This window comes from Zingiber officinale, chromosome 8A (genome assembly GCF_018446385.1).
Source record: "Zingiber officinale cultivar Zhangliang chromosome 8A, Zo_v1.1, whole genome shotgun sequence".
Lineage (NCBI taxonomy): Eukaryota > Viridiplantae > Streptophyta > Magnoliopsida > Zingiberales > Zingiberaceae > Zingiber > Zingiber officinale.
The window spans coordinates 140620811-140637817 of NC_056000.1; the positions used below are offsets into that span (position 1 = coordinate 140620811).

General features: G+C 34.8%; 1 protein-coding gene across 1 annotated transcript; it reads left to right on the plus strand.

Moving 5' to 3' along the window:
• Nucleotides 1-10632: 10632 nt before the first annotated feature.
• Nucleotides 10633-15215, plus strand: LOC122010448 (glutamate receptor 3.4-like). The gene is made up of 6 exons (XM_042566981.1): nucleotides 10633-11041; nucleotides 12095-13440; nucleotides 13561-13838; nucleotides 13910-13941; nucleotides 14047-14453; nucleotides 14541-15215. Exons 1-6 carry the CDS (start codon nucleotides 10765-10767, stop codon nucleotides 14991-14993), a joined length of 2793 nt encoding a protein of 930 aa, XP_042422915.1. The 5' UTR covers nucleotides 10633-10764; the 3' UTR covers nucleotides 14994-15215.
• The last annotated feature ends 1792 nt before the right edge of the window (nucleotides 15216-17007 follow it).

Here is a 17007-nt window from a genome sequence, read left to right on the forward strand (position 1 = left end):
CAATAAATTGTGATAACTCTGGGCAAATTAGGAATCACATCTAAGTCCATCAAGAAGTTTCTGAGCCATACAGCTTCTTTGGCTGCCTCAGAGGCTGCCACATACTCAGCTTCCATGGTGGAGTCTGAAATGCATTTCTTCTTAACACTCCTCCATGATATGACTCCACCTCCCAAAGTAAACACATACCCCGAGGTTGACTTACTATTGTCCCTATCTGATTGGAATTCTGAATCCGTGTAATCCATAGGGAGAAAATCATCTGCCTGGTAAACCAGCATATAATTTCTAGTCCTTCTCAGGTACTTTAATATATGCTTTATGACAGTCTAATATCCCGATCCTGGATTACTTTGATATATGCTAACCATGCCAATGGCAAAATAGATATCTGGTCTCGTACATAGCATCACATACATTAGGCTTCCTACAACCAAAGTATAAGGAACTGCCTTCATCTTCTCTATCTCCTTTGATGTCTTAGGACACATCTCTTTAGATAAAGGTACTCCATGCCGAAAAGGTAGAAAACCTTTCTTGGAGTTTTGCATGCTAAAACGAGCTAGGATAGTATCGAAGTATGAAGCTTAGGATAAGCACACCATCCTTTTCTTGCGATCTCTTATTACTTTGATCCCAAGAATATGCCCACATTCTCCCAAGCCCTTTATATGAAACTGCTTGAACAACCATACCCTTACGTCTGACAACACTTTGACATTGTTGCCAATGAGCAAAATGTTATCTACGTATAGTACAAGAAATACCACCACGTCTCCGTCATTTTTCTTGTATACACTTTGAGTCAGGATTTGAGTTTTGATGTTTGATAATATAAGGAGATTGACAATATAAGGAGATTACTGGAACAATCATCCGGTTATGGAGATGGTCAAAGGGTTGACCAGGTTGATAAGAAGACAAGTCAAGTAGGTCAGGGATGACAGGAGACTTGACTGGGTAAATCCTAACCGGAGGTTAGGTGTCTGGAAGTCCTAACTGGAAGTTAGGTAGTGGTAAAGTCCTAGTGAGGAGCTAGGCAGGGAAAAGTCCTGTGATAGGTTTCAATGCATGTTTTCATTTTGTTTCGGCGGTGTAAGTCCAAGTGTGTAGCCTTGACAATGTAAGTCCATCCGACGGTGTAAGTCCAAGTGTGTAGCCTTGGCAACGTAAGTCCATTCGGCAGTGTAAGTCCAAGTGTGTAGCATTGGCAATGTAAGTCCATTGTTTCTTTTTAGCATATTTATTTGCTATATGTTTTCCCTAACTTAAATGTATTACCAAACATCAAAAAAGGGGGAGTTGTTGGAGTAATCCCAATGGTCCGTGTGACCATGTGTTTTGGTGTTTGGGCAAAGGGTTTAAGTTAGGATTACCCTCATTATTTGATATGTGTATGCAAGTGTGCAAGTTTGCAGGATACACAAATGACTCAGCTTGATGGCTTTGGGTCTGGTGAAGGATGGAGTATCCGAGGGACCGTGGATAAGGCAGCAAGGACAAGAGCCGAGGGAAGCGACTTCGAGGCATACACGAAGGATGATATTGGGATGAGCCGAGAGCTTGGATGCATCCAAGGGACGAAAGCCAAAGGAAGTAGGCTTGAAGGCAAGAGGTCAAGGTTGTAAAGAAGGGTCAAGTGAGTTGTGAGGGTACGAGTGCATGAGATATTATACTCAGGATAAAATCTGGGGGGTTACTATAGCAGTCAACAGGGGCACTGTAGCAGTCAATGGGTACTGTAGTAGTTAACGACGCTATAGCAGTCGACTGATTGTTGGTTGCTACTCGGAACACTGTTCTGTTTCCCCTGTACAAAAATTTGTACAAGCACAGAACTTTACATAGCTACCCATGTGCTCTACTGAAGCTAAACTTGGATTGCAAACAATATTTAACATTATTAATCCAAGTTACTTTTCAGAAGTTAAACTTGGATTAGAAACGATACTTAACATTTTTACTCCAAGTTTAACCGATGTGATCTTCCTAAGTTAAACCATATTACAGAAGTTGATTAAATATCTATTTCAAAGATTGACTTCCAAGTTAAACATGGTGAGACACTAGGCTTTCTTGGTTATGAGATCATCCACCACTTCCTAGACAAAGCCTTTCAAAGAAATTGGATATTTAACTTCTTACAGTAACCCTAGGTTTAACTACAGAGACCTCAATAGAAGCACAAGATCAAAACGCAAAATCAAAATATAAAATCGATAGCACGAAATCGAAACATAAAATTGCTAGCCTCTTATGTTGGTGTTTCAGAATCCATGCAAAGAAAACTAACTAATTAATTCGAAGAGGAAACCATTAATTAGTTATACCTTTCTTTATAGTTAAAGACCTCTTGATTTTCTGTTGTATTCCTCTCCTCCTCTTGGACGTTGTGTGGGCAACGATCTACCAAGATGGAATCCACCGGAACCACTTGTTTTCCTCCAAGACTCTTGAGCCACCAAGGGATGCCAAAATAGGAAACTCCTTCTCTTCTTCTTCCCCTCCAAGCAACCGACCACCTAGGTACTTCTTGTCTTCTCCTTCTTCTTCAAGCTCCGGCCTTAGAAGGAAGAAAAGGAGGAAGAAGGGAATATAGATGTCGTCGGCCTTAAGAGAAGAGAGAAGGAGAGGGCTAGCCATAAGCAAGGAGAAGAGGAGAATTATAATATATGTTACACCATAAGGCATCATCTCCTCTTCTTTTATAATCCTTGCTCATGGCAAAAAAGGAAAGTTTTAAACATAATTAAAACTTCCTTATTTGTGACCTCCCTTTAAAAAAAGAAAATTTTAACAACAATTAAAATCTCTCTCTTTTAAATTTTCTATTGTACATGGTAACAAAAGGAAAGTTTTAAAATTAATCTCTCTCTTTTAAAATATGTAGACAGCTACAAAAAAGGAAAGATTAATTAAAACTTCTTCTTTTAAATCATGGTTACAAAAAAGGAAAGTTTTATCAAAAATTAAAATATCTCTTTTAAACATCATAGATAACTACAAATAAGGAAATATTTTAAAGAAAATTAAAATATCTCTTTTAAACATCATATATAACTACAAATAAGGAAAGATTTTAACAAAATTAAAATATCTCTTTAATCCTTTGTAGATAGTTATAAAAGGAAAGATTTTAAAAATTTAAAACTCTCTTTTAAAAATCATGAGGATGACTATAAAAGGAAAGATTTTAACACAAAATTTAAAACTTCTTTTATTCTTCATGTGGCCACTAAAAAGGAAAGTTTTAAACAAAAATTAAAACTTCCTTTTAACTTATGTGGTCGGCCACATCTTGGACACCAAGATGTGCTTAGGGCCGGCCACCTCTTAGGCTCCAAATAATGCTTGGCCGACCCCCCTTGCTCCAAGCAAGGATGTGTTCGGCTCATTACTTGGGTAAGAAGTGGACTTTGTGGATACAAGGTTTTATAGATGCTACAACAAGGATCGAGAGGAGAAATTGGTTTTGGTCTCCCGATGATCTTGAGCTTCCTGTGTTCGCCCCAAACACCCAACTCAAGTTCATCAATAATAACTCATATCACTAAAGAGTTATTATTGAACTACCGCATCAATCCCAAATTACATTATGAGCTCCTTTTTTTCATGTGTGCATTAATCTCCATGTGTTTAAGATATCGAATGTCCATTAATTAAATGAGTTACTAACAACTCACTTAATTAATATCTAACTCCAAGAGTAGTACTACTCAACTTCATTGTCATACCAGACTAAGTCCACCTGGAGGGTTTACATGACAATCCTTATGGGCTCCTCAAGAGGACATCATCAACCTAGATTACTAGAACACAGTTTCCTTCTATAATCAACAACACACCATATAAATAATATTATTTCCCAACTTATCGGGCCTATTGATTCAACGAGCTAAATCTCACCCATTGATAAATTAGAGAAATAAATACTAAATATATGTGCTTGTTATTATATCGAGATTAAGAGCACGTACATCCATAATAATAGAGGTTTTGTTCTTTTATGTAGTTAGTATAAAAAGAAACAATCTCAAATGGTCCTACTCAATACACACATAGTATACTAGTGTAATTTTATAGTCAAGATAAACTAATACCAAATTATACTGCAACCACTCCAATGGTTTGTCCCTATCCATCTTGGTTGTGAGCTACTGTTCATAATTTATAAGGAACTGATAACATTATCTTCTGTGTGGAACCACACACTATGTTATCTACAATATAAATTAAATGGACAATTATATTTAACATAAATGCAGATATTTGACCAATGTGATTCTTATGTTCATACAAAAAGATAGACTTTTAGTATACATCCCAACAATGGTGTACTGTAGCAGTCGACTGGTGCACTGTAGTAGTTGACTAGTATTGAGTTATTGAGAGAGCCGTTGGCCATGCACCAGTCGACTGGTGCATACACCAGTCGACTGTAACGATAAAACAACAGGACTGTTTTCTTCCATGCTCTATAAGAATGAGCTTGGAATGGTTGGCCAAGATGATGAAATTGGACTTGGTTAAAGTCTAATTAGTAGTCTACTAGTTCTCAAGTGTTTGTGTAATTCAAGAGGTCTTGGTGAGTTTTGTGATGAGATTTCTCCACCCACAAGGAGCGACTTGAGATAACCGGAGTTTGTTGGGGGCTAATCCACCGACTGATAGGAATCGTCCACTTACGGATAGTCGTGGAGTAGGAGCCCTAATCTCCGAACCACGTTAAACGGACGTGCATTGGTTTGCATTTCTTTGTTGTTTATATTTGTATTCATATTTATATTTATTATTGTATTTCCGCTTGCGCACTAATGAATACCTAAGAAGCAAACGATTGGGGGACGTCGTCTATCCAACCCCCCTTCAAGCTGGTAGCAATATCCCCCAACATTTAGCAGTTAATGGAAAGTAATACATGACTTTCAATGAAATATTTTTCTTTTTCTTCCTGGGCATGCGACTACTCTGCTTATAACAAGGGTGATTACACATTCTGTATTCTATCAACTCGCTATCTTCATTCCAAAAGATTATACAATTATTGATATAATAATGAATCTTCTCTACTAGCAATCTCAAATCTCTAATCAATGTTTTTATATTGTAGAAGCCATCAGTTATGCAGTTATCAGCGGGGAGCAATTCTGACATTAATTAATACATGTCATCATAACATCGTTCAGAGAAATAATATTCTATCTTCATGTTAAGTAATCTTGCAGTAGCTAATAGTTGAGAATGACTAGAAGGAATATCTTCCTAGAATTCTCTTTCACTAGCCTTTAACATGTTATATATTTTCTGAACTTCGGGCATAGGTGTTTCCTCTATATTCTATTGATTATATACATTCATTATATCATAAAGCATTGATTGCATTACATTGACAAGCCTTGATGATTCCTTTGGAGCAATCGAGTAGGATGACGAAACTACGGAAGGTCCAATTTAGTCAAATGCATACAACTTTCTATGACAATACGGGTTGTAATGATTTAGAATAAACACATAGCTACATACACTGTATCCTCATAGGGAAAGCTGTATTTCTACATCTGCACTAATTACATGGGCACTTTAACTTAGCACCATTTAAATATTCTGGATGAGACTTAGCGAAATTCACAAACTCTTCAACCTTAGTAAAAAAATTCTTAGATGATAAATTCATTGTCTAACATATTGTACATTCAAGCCTTGTTCATTTACATTGTATCCTAATAAGAATAAAATTTTCAACATTATTAGTCATGTCAAACTAAACATAATTATATTCAAATCGTCTCATGAAACTAAGCATATATGCTCATCTACCATAAATGTTAGAAACCATAGAATGATTAAAGCAAGTTGAACAGATGAAACAACAATGAGCTAAGACTATGTAAATAAGTGGCCTTAACTAAAATATTGAAAGGTGACTAAGAATATCAAAGATATCTATCAAATTATCAAACTATTATGTCATCCCAAGTTCAACCTATAATGACAACTACTGTATCTTAATACATAGACTTAGCCATGAACACACTACATGAAGAAGGTGAATCTAGTTACAAGCTTGTTTTGGTGTTTAATCATAATTTTCAATATCTGCTATTTGATCAAAATCTGGATGAATAAATTGTGGTAATAAGCAATCATATGTTTAGCCATAATTTTCAACATCTACTACTAGGGCGGCCGAGCACTACCGTGCATGACAAAGTATCGTTGGTATGGCAGAGCACTGCCTAGCCGTGGCCCAACACTGTCAGCCGTGGCTCAACACTGCCGGCCACGGCAGAGCAGTGCTGACTGCAGCTAAGCACTGCCTGACCTCGATCGACATTACTATCCACGGCAGAGCAATGCTGGCCTTGGCACTTCTCGACGCCGGAGGAGGAGAGGGAGAAGAGGAAGGTACTTGAACGCCGGAGGAGGAGAAGAGATCATCGGAGTTAAAGAGATCACCAGAGGAGTTGGAGAGATCACATAATGGCAAGATCGAGCACACGAGCTCTAACATCCCAAATTTAATGACGGATTAAATAATCTATCATTCCTTTTTATTGTAATAAAAAAAACCTAAATTTCATCACTAATTCATTGCAAGATGACAGAATTTTCTATTTAAGACTTCCCATCGGTAAATAAAAAAGATCTAATTACGGAATATATATTTCTGTCACTCAGAGCACCTGCATTGGTGCGTTCATGGACTGTTATAACGTTCAATGAACGTTAAAACCAGTGTAGCGCAAGAATTAATTGGGTTGGGCCCACACAAAGGCATGAACGCGTTCAATTTATTGAACGCGTTCAATGTCTTTTTTTTTTATTTTTTTTAATACCTATGGCCCACCACAAGCATTTTAGAGAGAGGAAATAACGTTGAGGAAAATAAAAAAAATCCCTATGGCCCACAACAAACTTATTATCTCTATGACCCACCATAAACTTATTCTACAATATATATAATCTATTAAAAAAATTTAATTGACAACAATGATGAAGGTGATGAACCTGCACAACATATCCAAGGTTCAAATCGAGGATTTCATGATTATCTGCGGACAAATTCCGAACTACGTGACAGTCATGTGCATCACCAACTTCGTGCAGATTTAGTTGAACATATTTGGTCATAATACAACAATAATCCTTGAAAGTATTGTATTTTAAGTTTATGCAAGTGTAATTTTTTTTTATGTTGTACTCCTTCATTTCAATTTTATATTAATATTTTAATTTTAAATAAAATTATTAATATTATTATTTATTTTAATTTTAAATAAATATATTTTAATTTTACATAAATAATATATTTTAAAATAATATTATTAATTATTTTAAATAATAATTATTTAAATTGTGTAAATATAATTAAAATTATAATAAAAATAAAGATGAATGGACAGCGGATCCCACAAATAATGAAGGTGGTTGTTAAAACGAACGTGAGAGAATGGATGTGTTAATATGATGGATATGTGACATGTGAGTCTTACACTTTTTGATTAGATGGTGGGTGTTATAACACCCACAAATGTAGATGCTCTCATGAGCGACGGAAATTTTTTTCCTTGTCACTCCTGATACTAAATAGTGAAAGAAATTTTTTTACTGTCACTTTTGACGCTAAATAGTGAAAGAATTTTATTTTCCGTCACTAAGGTCGTCCTATTAGGTCAAATTTTTTTTAGTGAAAACACGTGCGGAGAGAAATGAAGCTATTAAACAGATTAATTTTAGGTCAATTTTGAAATCACATGTATTTTATATTAATGATAAAATTAAAATAATAATAATAAAAAAAATCAAATCTACTAATCCCTAGCTAACATTTAGAATTAAGTATAATATAAAATCCCCTTTTAACTTCATATTTTGAGCAAATGACGACGGTGAATGAATTAAATCACGAGAAAGTTTAGTTTTTGATTTGATAAAATTGTATTTATATTTGTTCAAAACATATAGAATTAATTAAATAAATAAATTTAAATAATTTATTAAATTAGTAAATAAATTTGAATACATAGTATTGAATAAGAATTGTGAAGTGTTCTTGGATAATATTTATAAATAAAATTTTGAATTATATTTATTAATAAAATTTTTTTATCATGATAAATAAATAAATAAGTTTATATTAATTAGCTTAATAATCAATCAAATAAATTTAAAATTATAAAATTTTTAAATAATTAAATAAGTCAAAATCAATGGAATTCTAACTTACTTTGGCAGTTGGCAAATTAATTATAATTTATTATTAAAAAAATCATGACAAAAACGTTTATTCTTTAATGTTGTCAAACATCATTTTTCTTTTCAAACTAGTCGAGATTTACCCACGTTTTCGTTTTTCTTAAAATAAATGTGCTGGGATCGTGAGAGTGACTGATCATGGCTCATTCAACTATATAATTCTTCTAAAAAATTTCCAAATATTCTCTTTTATTTAAGTTGACATAATCAAGCTGGATAATATTTGTGGAAAGGATTGAAATAGAAAATGTTTATGTTGGAAAACTTATTTATGTTTGTTTAAAATTATATAAAGTCAATTAAATAAATAAATTTAAATAGTTTGTTAAACTAAATAAAATTAATAAACAATTAATGTTCATTTTTATAAATATGATAAATAAATTTTAAAAAAAATAACAAAATAAATAAATAAATTTTTATTAACAAATTTAATAATCAATCAAATAAATTTAAAACTATAAATTTTTTAAACAAATAAATAAATTTCTACTAACCAAGCTCAAGTTTAAATTTGACTTTTGTATTCTTAAAATTTTTAAATTTTTTATTAAAGGTTTAAATTTTTTAAAAAATATGATAAATTTAAGAGATAATTATGAATTTAAGGACATTTTAAAAAAAAATCTTTTTATTTTTATATGAAATTCTTTAATAAAATAATTAAGTTTTTATTTTAAAAAAAAGTTAAAAAGGATATTTTAGAAATTTAATATGTCTTTGATAAAAAAACTAAAGTATGATATACCTCTTTTCTGTAAATTTTAATATATTTTTATCAGACTTTATGCCAGAATACGGCTTTGCTTGATTGTCGAGTCGCATCAGCGAAAAAACAAAAATGCTTTCACTTTATGGATGGAGTACCCCGACCACATGGGCTCTACTCCAGTCTCCATTAGCAAGGCATCCCTTTCTCAAACACCCTCCAAATTCCAGAAATTCAAAATTTATTTTCGAGCAAAAAAAAAAAAACGACATCTTAGATTTTATAAATTATCAAAAGATATAATTTTAAAAAAAAAATCAAATAGAAATCCCTATGATTTTATTTCTAAATTACCTCTGTATAAGCTACTCGAGTAGCTTCTATAATATATAACAGATATCTAATAGTTTTAATGTATAGAAATTTTTAGTAATTGTTACAATATATTTAGTGTGTTTTAAGAATTTAGAATTTAGATTTAGGATATCTAAATACTATTATAGCTAAATAGGTTCTACAATTATTTTAAAATTATTTTAATAAAGTTTAAATAATTTTGATTAAATAATAAATAGTATTTTGATATAATAGTGTAGATATTTAAAATCTTAAATTATAAATCTTAAATTCATATTAAATATGTTATAGTAATTACTGGGTAGGTTCTAAACGTTATAATAACTATTGGGTAATTTCTAAGTGATATAAATTATAAATCATAAATTCATTCTAAAAATATTATAAAAACTATTACACATTATAAAAGATATTGATAGCTTTTACAATTACATTTTGTTAAAGGATAATTTTATGATAAATGAGAAGAGCACGCATTTGATTTTTTTTTTTTAATACCCTCATTTAATATTTTTCATAATTTAAGATGCCCTTTTATTTTTACTAATATTTCTTTTTTATTTGGTATATCCATCCATTTTCTATTTATTTAATCTAATTTCCAGCTAGACTATTCTCATTCGTCCCCACCGTCCTGATATTATCTCCAAATTTTGATTTTTAAAATGAGTTATTATGACAATGATCAAATCGGTCCTTGAAGATTGAAAAATATTTTTTTTTTCCAAAAATGCATAAATTAGGCCTGCTATATATTTCTCTGTGCCATTGTAAAAAAAAATTAATTTAAGAGATAAGTAATTTTAGTGAAATAACTTAAGATATTTAGAAAACATTACTAATTTCCTTTCAAAGGAAAACACTAGTTCAATCATTTTCTCCTTTATATTGAGATGGAATCTTTTGTCCGACTTTTTTTGATATCCTCATGTTATGATCTAATGTGATCTAATAATGAATATAATATAAAAAAAATGATAATTTTAATTAATTTCATTGACTATCTTTAGGATGATCGATTCGATCCTATATAAATTTTTTATCGATCATCAGAATAAATCGAGAAATATGTATAATAATTAGTTCAGAAGTCTAACATCCTTTGATTATACCCTTCATTTAAAGATCAATACAAGGACATGAAAAAAATGAAACAGAGGATCTCAGCTATCGAATCAAACCCCCTTCTTCATCGACAACTCACTTTTCCAATGCAAATTGTGAAATTTTTAGGGGTGAAAGAATGATTTTGAGAGTTGAAGGGGCATTTGAAAATTAAGTAAAGGCTAAGATAGTAAAAGGAAATTTCCCATCTGCACAAGGATAGAGAAGTCGTGATGCAGAGTAAGCTTCTTCCCAGGGAGGTTCATTTGGCTTCCATCCCATTCTAGAGCCACAATATCTTCCAAAGAGTTTTTTTTCCCCTTCATTTGTTGCTCAAGATGTGTTCGAGTTGTCTCTTTGCTTTATGGTTTTGTGCCACTGCTATGGGCGCCGCCATGGCTGCAACCGGCAACAGCAGAAATTCAAGCAACAGGCCGAGCGAGATCAGTATAGGCGCTCTCTTCACCTTTAATTCCTACATCGGGAGGGCCGCGAGACTGGCGATTGAGCTCGCCGTGGACGATGTGAACAGGAACCCGAGCGTTCTCGCTGGGACGAGGCTCAAGTTGCAGGCGCAGGACACTAATTGCAGTGGGTTTCTGGGAACTATCGAGGGTGAGCGAAACTGGATTTACTTTGATAAAGAAACTATTTTGTTGATTCTATGATGATTTAATGTGCTAGGGCTTTCAGAAAGCATCGTTTTCTCAGTTTGTAGTGGAAGCAGTCATTGTTTATTGTTTGAGGAAGTCAAAAACATCTTCTAACAAAGATGATGACAAAGTTTTGATAAAACTTTGTTTGTTTATAGGGTAAAATTGAAAAAAAAAAAAAGTTGAAATTTTTTTGATGAATCAAACACGACTATATTAGAAGAAAAAAAGGGGGAATGATCTCTTTTTCATATGGACAAGGTACATCCCAACTAGGATATGGTTTATTTTCTCTCTTAATGGTGGAAATTGATGCTTTTCTTGATTTTACTCCTATATTATCTCATTTATGAATAAAACTTATATAAGACCTCATTCACCAAAGATCTAATTAGATCCTCGGGCTTTGTGCGATGGAAAGCAGAAGAACAGATTTACCAAGTAATTGACGAGGGTTCGATTCTCACATAACACAAATAAACACCTGTGGCGCTCGAGTCACTCGTGCTGTTGTGCCGTCCCTTGTAGTCCATCTGTGCTTCTTGGATTTATCCGGTGGCCGATGGGAAATTTTAGTGGGCTGGGCCGACCATCTTTAGGTGAATGAAGGTAGAAATAACTGGACACTTGGGCTTCAAGTAGTTTTCTTTTTCCTTTTCTGTGGTTCTCGTTTCTTTGCATATTCTCCGAATTGTCACGGTCAGTTTTGGAATGGTATTACAATTTACTACTTTGGTTGTGAATGAAAGGAATAATTCTAGTTCCTGTTGTAAATGAAAAGAAAAGTGTCAAGAAGAATTATAGTTCTTGAGGAACTGCATTGTTGGTTTCCGCATATTTCTTATTTATGTCTTCCCTATTCTTCATGAGATTGAACAATATATAATATAATGCTTATCTGATGGTGTTTTTCTCTCATTCATACCCCTCTTTTAGCCTTTTAGTCAAGAACCATCTCAGCTGCAGGATTGATAAGTATGGGTGTGACTAACGAGAAAAGCTCTTGCTATTGCAGCATTGCAGCTATTGGAGAAGAAAGTGGTTTCTATAATAGGACCACAATCCTCTGGCATTGCTCATGTTATATCTCATGCTGTCAATGAACTCCATGTACCTTTGCTCACATTTGCAGCCACAGACCCTACACTTTCTTCGCTGCAGTATCCTTACTTGATTCGTACTACTCAGAGTGACTACTTCCAGATGAAAGGAATAGCCAATCTAATTAGCAACTATGGTTGGAGAGAAGTCATTGCCATCTTTGTGGATGATGATTATGGTAGAGGTGGAATAACCGCTTTAGATGATGCTCTAGCTACAAAAAGCTCTAAGATCTCCTACAAAGCTGCCTTTCCTCCTCATGCTGATGCTAACATGATCAATGACCTTCTTGTGAAAGTAAATCTCATGGAGTCCAGGATTTATGTTGTGCATGTAAACCCGGAATCAGGTCTCAGAGTATTTTCTTTAGCAAAATCTCTAGGAATGATGGCTAGTGGTTATGTGTGGATAGCTTCAGATTGGCTTGCTTCTGTTCTAGATTCAACTTATCCACCAAATTCAGACACCATGAACCTCATACAAGGGGTTATTGTTCTTCGTCAGCATACCGCAGACTCTGATCTGAAGACAACATTCATGACCAGATGGAGTCAGATGGTTAGGAGTGGGAATGCAAGTTCAAGTTTGAATACTTATTCGTTGTATGCTTATGATTCTGTTTGGTTACTTGCTCATGCAATTGATCAGTTCCTTGAAGATGGAGAGACGGTTTCTTTCTCTGATGATCCTAGATTGCATGATGCAAATGGAAGCTCACTACATTTAACTTCACTCGAGTACTTTGATGGTGGTGAACAACTTCTCACGAAATTGCAACTAACGAACTTCACAGGTGTGACTGGCCAAGTTCAATTTGATCCTGAAGGCAATTTAATCCATCCGGCTTATGAAATACTCAATATCGGAGGGACGGGTTTACGAACACTCGGGTTCTGGTCGAACTATTCTGGTCTTTCAGTTGTTGCTCCTGAAGTTCTCTACCGAAAATCACCAAATATTTCCACCAGCAACCAGCGACTCTACAATGCCATTTGGCCAGGTGAGACCACAATTAAGCCGCGAGGGTGGGTATTCCCAAACAATGGAAAACAAATACTGATTGGAGTTCCTTATCGTACAAGTTATAAAGAATTTGTATCAAAAGATAGTAACCCTGACGGTGTAAAAGGCTACTGTATTGATGTCTTTAAAGCTGCAATCAACTTGTTGCCCTACCCAGTTCCTTATTCATTCATTTTGTTCGGAGATGGCATTAAGAATCCTAGCTACAATGATCTCATTGAAAAGGTTTACGAAAATGTAAGTGCTTTCCATATCATTTTTGTTCTTGAGAATTACCAATTTAGTTAGAAAATTATTCCATTTGCAACTTCTGCTGTACTTTCTCTAATCTTGCAACTTATCAACTATGCTCTTTAGTACTTTGATGCAGCTGTTGGGGACATATCAATCGTGACAAGCAGGACAAGGATTGTTGACTTTACACAGCCATATATTGAATCTGGCCTCGTCATTGTTGCACCAGTCAAAGAGAGATCATCGAGTCCTTGGTCCTTCCTAAAACCTTTTTCTGTACAGATGTGGTGTGTCACTGGGGCTTTCTTCCTTTTTGTGGGAACTGTAATTTGGATTCTCGAGCATCGTTCAAATACTGAATTTCGTGGATCGCCAAGACAACAACTTGTGACAATATTTTGGTCAGTGAATATCATAATATCATCAGTATAAAATATTTATCATGAGGCTTATGTAAAACTATGTTTTGCAGGTTTAGCTTCTCCACGATGTTCTTTGCTCACAGTAAGTAGAACTATAAACTTCACGAAATCTTGCCAATAGTATTTTCTTTGTTCACCTCCTCGTCTTTTGGAGCATGCATTTCTAACATCATCTGTGTATTTCCAGGAGAGAACACTGTTAGTACACTAGGGCGGTTTGTGCTTATCATTTGGTTTTTCGTAGTGTTGATAATAAATTCTAGCTACACAGCAAGCTTAACATCCATCCTCACAGTTCAGCAACTCTCGTCAGGGATTCAAGGTCTTGATAGTTTGATTTCTAGTTCAGATCCTATTGGATACCAGGTAGGGTCGTTTGCAAAAAATTATATGATGCAAGAGCTCAATATTGCTGAATCCCGGTTGGTGTCGTTGAATAACCCTGAAGCCTATGCAAGGGCACTTGAGCTTGGGCCGAAAAATGGAGGTGTTGCTGCTATAGTTGATGAGCTTCCCTACATTGAACTCTTCTTGTCCACCAACTGCAACTACAAGACAGTAGGGCAGGAGTTCACAAAAAGCGGATGGGGCTTTGTAAGTGTTGTTTGTTCACTTTTATCGCTCTTTGCTAACACAATGAAGTTTGTTGTGTTCATGAAAATAGTCATTTTTGCTCCACAGGCCTTTCCAAGAGATTCACAGCTCGCAATTGATTTATCGACAGCAATCTTGACACTGTCAGAAAATGGTGATCTCCAGAGGATTCATGACAAATGGTTACAACGCACCGGATGTAGCTCACTCGATAGTGAAGTTGATGCTGACCGGCTCAGCCTGGGGAGCTTCTGGGGCCTTTTTCTCATTTGTGGTGTTGCATGTTTGGTGGCTCTCATTGTGTTCTTCATGAGAATATTTTGCCAATATAGCAGGTACAGCAGTAGCCAAGATGAGGATGCAATCCTCGAACCGGAACGCAGCTTGAAGCGTCCGAGGCGTTTAACTAGCATCAAGGATCTGATCTCTTTTGTTGATAAGAAGGAAGAAGAAGTCAAGAATGCTATCAAAAGAAAATTGAGTGATAAGCAACGACGAAGTTCAGACATTTCCGATGGACAATCCTTATCGCCAACATAGGGAGAATGTACATGGCAAATGCCAAAGATAAAAGTTTGGCTGATCACTTGAACAAGTGCATATACTATCAGAGGGAAAATGAAAGCTTAATTCAATGGAGAAGGGTGGGAGAACGTTGAAAGTGAGATTTAATGTATATTTTTATGCTTTAGGCATGAATAATGTCCCCCCCAAGTGATTTATTGTGCCTATGATAAGTATCTAGTCATTTTGGAAAATCAATTGAATATCATTGTTGTGAAATTCTTCCTGTTTTGTTGTTGAATTCTTATTGATTTTACATAATAGATTCATTCTTTGATTACAGAACATTCATTCATTTAGCAAATATTAGAGGATCTTGATCTAAAGAATTATTCTTGTTCTTGTAAAGTAATTCAATTCCTTTCAACTTTGAAAAAGGCATTATTGGCTGTGCTTTTAGCATTATTATCTGTGCTTTTAGAACTAGTCATCGCGGAGGCCGAATTTTCCCAATATGAATTCACGGGTTTCTTTACAACAATAACAATTAAATTTTATTTCACTAGATATGGTTAGTTATATTGATTTTTTTACATCATTAAATTTTATCATCTACTATATCATCATCTATATTTAAATATATTTTATTGTTATTAACTAAATCTATTTTGGTCTTTCTCATTTGATATACGTATTTTATTTGGTTTTCTACGTGTTAATGTGTAAATATATTTTTGAAAAATATACAGTGAAAGTAAAATAAATTTCTAAATTATTACAACATACATTACACACAACTACAAGAACACACATGCATGTGATTATGTCATGTGCTAGACATAATCGTAGATTAAAACTTCGTTTAGGAATTATACCCGTTGTATGACGTTTAACGGAAACAACATCAATGAGCAAATCTCACAAGATTTGCCTCTATCGGTATCTAAGCCGGGTAGTCTTCAAGATGACTTCGCAAGCCACAAACTGTGTCTCCGTTTGGTACTAGCCAAATTGAGGAGATGACATGAGAGAAGATAAGAGGAAGCTGATGATATAAACTTGTAGCCAGCGGCAACACAAGAGAATCCGGCCAAAACTTTGGCCAGTGGAAGAAGGAAGGGCCGACCAAGCAAGTTCGTCGGCTGCACAAGGGAATTCTAGCCAAGCAATTGGCTGGAGTAGTTGTCGGGCGGCGGCTCTTGAAGGTGGGCTGCGGTTCCATGAGGTGGGCAGAGATACAAGCACAAGAGGAGGAAAACCCTTAAACCCACATCATATGTGTTGGCCTAATCCACCTACAAGAGGTGTGATCCAAAACCAAACCCATGTCTCATGAGTAAGTCCAATTTGTTGGGTTTTCAGATACGCGTTTTAAAATTTTGTTTCGATAAACAAACAACAAAAGCATGATAATAATCTAAATTATTAAACACATGCATTATACACATACAGGATACACAATGCGCGACATAATCATAGAATTAAATTTCATAAAGAAATTATATCTACTTGATAATGTGTAGAGGAAACGACATCAACTAGCAAATTTAATCAAATTTACCTCTATCGATATCCACGTCGAGATATCTTCGAGACGGCTTTACTAAGCCATAACTTTTTGTCTCTGATTTGATACTAGCCAAACGAAGAGACGACGGGATCTAAGAAAGGAAACCCTGACTCGACTTTGTGCCCGGCGGTGAGAGCAACTTGGAGACACAAAGTGAGAGAGGGAGCAACCAAATGGCTTGCTGTCTAGGGCACTAGAAAGTGTTGGAACCGAAATCGACAGCAAGGGGCATCAGTGCCAAAATCAACAGCAAGGGGCGTCAGCGTCAAAATCGACAGCAAGGGACGTCAGCGTCGAAATCAGCAACAAGGAACGTCAACGCCAAAATCGACAACAAGGGAGAAAGAAAAGGAGAGGAGAAGAGACACTACAACAAATATAATTTTCCGCAGCGCATCATCAACGACATACGGTTAAAGTGCACTGTTAATAATAGTTTTTTACGGCACGCCCAATTATGTGCGTTGCAGATAGTATAAT